The sequence below is a fragment of the Gavialis gangeticus genome, unplaced genomic scaffold, assembly GCF_001723915.1.
Source record: "Gavialis gangeticus isolate Ggan-Ray unplaced genomic scaffold, GavGan_comp1, whole genome shotgun sequence".
In the NCBI taxonomy this organism is placed as follows: Eukaryota; Metazoa; Chordata; order Crocodylia; family Gavialidae; genus Gavialis; species Gavialis gangeticus.
Window position 1 is genome coordinate 147,949,749 of NW_017729022.1, and position 5,241 is coordinate 147,954,989.

Here is a 5,241-nt window from a genome sequence, read left to right on the forward strand (position 1 = left end):
AAAAAAAAAAAAAAAAAAAACACACACTGAAAATTTAGTCCTCCATTTAAAAAAAAACTGTCAAGGCTGATGCTATCAGTGTTTAGTTATAAAAGGACATTCAATTTTTGGTTTCACAATTTGAATTTCAAGAATGCAAAAACCAAAAATTGGAGTTTTGTTTGACTTCCAACAGCTCAGAAGAGTCTTTATTTTAATTAGCCTAGGATGGGTTATTTGTCTTCATTAAGAACCAATTGCTTAGCTTACTTGAAAAGCTAAATTTATGATGACTGTCTTTAAAACCCTCTTCTAATGAAGACAGTACCACACGATAAGGAAGCACGCAGTCTCATTCTATTTTCTACCCAAAGGCCTCAATTAATAATTAACTTGATTCCTGAAATGTCTTATTGAAGTCAATGGGATTATTCACATCACAAGAAGTTAAACATATCCACATAGGTGTTTGCAGAACTGACAACTTTGCACTTCATTATGCAAAATTCAGAACGCTTTTGTTCTTCAAGAGTTTCCTGTGAAAGATTCTCTTTTTTAAAGTAAAGTCAGTTACCAGAGCTGAAATAGTCTTCTTCCATTTGTTGTGCATCTTAGCCAACATTTGATTTTTTTCTTTTATTTTAGGATTGGAAAAACCTGGATATTTTCAGCCTGCAATTCAACTAGAAATAGTCAGTCTATTGTTTAAACCACCTATAATATTTGAAGAACAAACAGGATTACATACTGTACCTTATCATACTGACAAACTATTACATTGTCTGTATCGAACAAATCTGGGGTGTCCTGCTCACTGACATCATCACCGGAATTTAAAGGATCCTAACAAGTAAAAGTCACCATGTTAAACAACACTAACTGCTTTTCAAAAAAAGAGTCCAAATAGAGGCTAACTAAAGTAAGGGTTATGAAAAATGTTCCCTCCCAAAAAAACAGAAACCTAGAAACAAAAGATCACTTTGCTCAAGACACTTCTATTAAGCATAAGAATTTTTTTTTTGAAACAATTAAAGTATCTTAACAGGATTCTATTAATGAGAATGACTCCCACTTAAGGCAGTGATTCTCAGCCAAGGTGCTGTAGCACCCTGGGGTGCCTTTAGCTCCTTTCAGGGTACTGCATGGTGCCTACCAACATTAACACTGTTAGGTGTACAAACACAATTCACAAAATAAAACCAGAGAGTTCAGATAGGAACAGGAATTCATAGCATTAAGAACATTCAGACCCATTGTGGTCTTCCCAAGTCCTTTGCAACAGAAGTACTGATCTATTATTTTTCTGTAGTCGGAAACCAAGTGAGTGAAAAGTAAGAGCTGGCATATTCTGAGGGGTGCCTCAAGTCTAAAAAAGGTTGAGATCCTCTGTTCTAATGTGATATAAGTAAAATAATCATGACACATTTAACTGCAACTGAGATGCTCAACCACCTGTCCCTTGAGAAACAAAAAAAAAAAAGATAGCCTGTGGTACCCACTGCCCTGAATAGTGCTGTACAGGATGAGAAAGAGGATGAAATTCTGATCCTAAGCAAATAAAAAAAAACCCTCCTCTATTTCAGTGGGTCCAGGATTTCATTGTAGATTCAAAACTGTCTTAATTAAAAGCATTTAATTCCCCCAACAACCAATAGCAGCTCTCCTAATCGTTTACACTCCAACCACAGGCCATCAAGCTACCCCTAGTCTACGGCATCCTCCTCTGAAAATAAGTTCACAACATATTCAATTATACAATCCACTCAACCTACTAACGGATATGCTGGATCTTAGTCAAGACTGTATGCAAGTACATTACTCAGCCTTGCTAAAAGCCAATTACCTCTTCAATTATGTCTGCTGGGGGCTCTTCAGTATCACTACTGCTGCTGGATTCACCGTTTGAAATACTGTCACCATCTTCCTCATCATCATCCAGTACTTTCAGATCCTCCGAGTCAATAATGCCAATGAATTCATTTTCTTCCACAGCTCTTGGGCTTTCTATTTCCTCTTTAGGAGAAACATCACCCGTCCCATCTAGCTGAATGATCCCTTCAAGGTCACTGCAGACCTGCTCTGTCCGTATCTCAGAGTCTATCTGCATGGTAGGTTCCATCTGAAAGGAATGAAAAGGTTCAGTAACAGCAAGAAAACCAGAGACTGGCAATTCCCTTCGCTCTCTGAGGAATCTGAACTTCTAGCCACTCTATTTGGGTACTTGCACAGAAGCTTGGATATCATTTTCAAGTTTTATTGCATTAGAAGCAAAGTTTTCTTTAAAATAAAGCAGCAGACATTGGAGCTGATCCACAGCTGAAACGGGCCACAAAATGGAACCATCTAACTAGTTTTAAAAACTGAATTAGGGGGAGGAGGAGAATGAGAGAAGGAGGAAGAAATCCAGAAGGTGTTCCCTAATATGTTCTGGGTCTATCAAAATTGTTTTGTTTGGCTAAACTAAGGTGTAATGAAAGTATTAGTTTTAATATTGTAAAGACTAGAGAAAATATCTCTCTTTTTAAAACAAATTAAAAAAAATCTGAAATCCCAAAACAAAAAGGTATTATTTTAAGAAAAATAAAATAAAAATTTTAAAAGGCTCGCTGTTGATAATGCTAATTTAAGATGCCCCATTCAAATTAAAGTATTAAGCCTTCCCCGGCCACATACACACCAAGCCACAATGAAGCATTTATTTCTTTTCAGTCCTTCTTAAGTAGTCTTTCTGACCATTCTAAGCTATACTACTCTCAATGCCAGGATTTATCTAGCACTGGCCATTTAACACAGAACTTTCCATTTAGGCTCATTTGTAACATTAATGAAAATTTCCCTGGACTACACTCTCATTCCAAACATTGTTTCAACTTTGTATTCACCTCATCATGGAACATAACCAATGCCACGTGGTTTTTCTGATCAAATCGGAATTAAACTGCGCCCCGTTTTGGGCACCGCACTTCAAGAGGGATGTGGACAACCTCAAGAGGGTTCAGAGGAAGGCCACTCATATGGTTAGGGGCCTGCAGGTAAGACCCTACGAGGAGCGATTGAGGGTCCTGGATCTCTTCAGGCTCCGCAAGAGGTGGCTGAGAGGGGATCTTGTGGCTGCCTACACATTCATTTGGGGAGGGGAGGTGGGGGGGAGAAATAGTAGATGCTCCATTTACCAGAGCACCCCTTGGAGCAACTAGGAACAATGGCCACAAACTGACAGAGAACAGATTCAAGTTAGACATCAGGAACAGTTTCTTTACTGTAAGGGTGGCCAGAATCTGGAATGGGCTTCCAAGGGAGGTGGTGCTCTTGCTTACCTTGGGAGTCTTTAAGATAAGGCTAGACATGCACCTGGCTAGGGACCACAGCACTCTTTCCTGCCCAGGGCAGGGGTCAGACTCGATCATCTGCTAAGGTCCCTTCCAACCCAAACATCTATGAATCTATAAACAGAACCCTAGTATTTACGAAGATATCTGCAATCAATCCACGGGATGAAAAAAATAAGATAAATTTAAGCAAGCCACAATTTATTTGTGGAACATCCATAGGCAAAAAAACACAAACACAATGTTACAATTACCCATATCATGTTACTTGCACAGCCTAAGTTGAATCTTCTTTTTTTTCTTAAAAAAAAAAAAAAGGAGAGAGACAGTTCCATCAACATGCACCACAGTAAAACTTGAGGATCCTGTATGTGAGTAGAGTCTGACAAACTCCTCCTTGAGGACTAGAAGTTAATATTCAAAAGGCAAATTTTCTTGCAAGCTGACCTGTGATGTCAAGATCATAACAATCTGACACTTCAAAAAGGAACACTAGACTTTGAATATAGGATTTCAGGCAAACACTTGTTAAAAACTTTTAAAATAATATGAAATCCATGGAAACGTAGGGCAATGCTTAGTCTCTACAATCCAAATACTTCAAGAGTGTTTGTCTATGGCTAAAAAACAGAATGTGGAAATAAATAGCCCATTCTGTTGCCCATACGGAGCGAAGTGCGATTTATATCACTTTCTAAAAAGAATCCGATATTTAAATTTTCCTTTAAAAAAAAAAAAAAATGCAGAGGAGTTCTTAGTAATAGGAAACGTTTAATGACAATGCTCTTTTAAATATGCTGTGTTGACTAATAAGTTATTCCGTGCTACAAAAGACCAACCCAGAAAAACTCAATTAGTTTAGTGATTAGGAATATAAAAGACCATAAGCAGATCAGTGACAAGACACACAGTACTAGTAGGTGGTCTGTTGCAATGTTTGAACGACTGATTTAGCAGTTCCGCGTATGATTTCACATGGCATTTTTATACGCATTTCAAACCAGCAGTCTTAAAGAATTTGCTCACTCATCTGCTTATCTTGACAGCACAAGTACACCAAAAAAAACAAAACAAAACAAAAAAAAACCCAACAGTATCAGTAAGAGTTTTGTGATGGGCATCTACCCGTTTTTCCTCAAATGAAAAAACTTGAAGTACAAGATGCACATAAATCATGTAAGTCTAGAGAAATATGAAATTGTTTTGTAAGGGTTCTCTTGAGAGCAGCCAACTGCACCAAAGGTCATACTCTGTTAGTTATGAGCCTGACACAAGTAGCCAAGCATCGTGGAAGTTTGGCAGTTTCCTAGTGACAGCAGTATAGCTAGCACTACAGTTAGCATCTCTCTACAACACTAAAATATATTCCTAAATATGCCAGCAATCAGTTCTTCAGACAACTACCGTATTTACTTGAATCCAAGAAATGGGTTTCCCCACCATTCAGCATGGGTTGGGGGGACCCCCTTGTCTTAGATTCAAGTCCAAGCAAGGCAAGCAGCTGCTGCAAGTCCAGATGGGGCCAGGATGATTCATGAAGCTGGTTGAAAGAGGAGGTCATGGAGCAAAGGGAACACAAGAAAAGAGGCAAGAGGATAAGTGATGTGCAGAACAAGGGGAATAAAGGGTAAAGGGGTAGACAGCGGGGAGGGGCATTGCTACAGCTTCAGCAAGGAAGAAGGAAGGGGGGAGGGGCAAAGAGGCATGCTGCCTACCCCACAGCCCTTGGTTTCCCTGACACTACTTTGCTTTCCCTCGGGCGGGGGGGAGGGGAATAAGGGGGTATGAATTAAAGATGACCCTTCATTAGATTCTGGACATGAAAAAAAAAGAAAAAAGGAAAAGGGAAGAGGGAAGAAGGGAAGAAGGTGAGAGAAGTGTGTAATGACAAACAATCCAGCTACCAAAATATCCCAAGGATTTTTTCCACATC

The 5,241-nt window shown here is 39.0% G+C and overlaps 1 protein-coding gene across 1 annotated transcript in view; it reads right to left on the reverse strand.

The window, feature by feature from the left end:
* The window catches only part of GTF2A1L (general transcription factor IIA subunit 1 like), a 25,253-nt gene that overhangs the window by 7,269 nt on the left and 12,743 nt on the right, over nucleotides 1-5,241 (reverse strand). The window contains exons 6-7 of the mRNA XM_019516301.1: nucleotides 1,823-2,098; nucleotides 733-822 (exon numbers count right to left, since the gene is read on the reverse strand). Of these exons, the coding sequence (XP_019371846.1) occupies nucleotides 733-822; nucleotides 1,823-2,098 (366 nt within the window). The remainder of the gene's footprint in view (nucleotides 1-732; nucleotides 823-1,822; nucleotides 2,099-5,241) is intronic.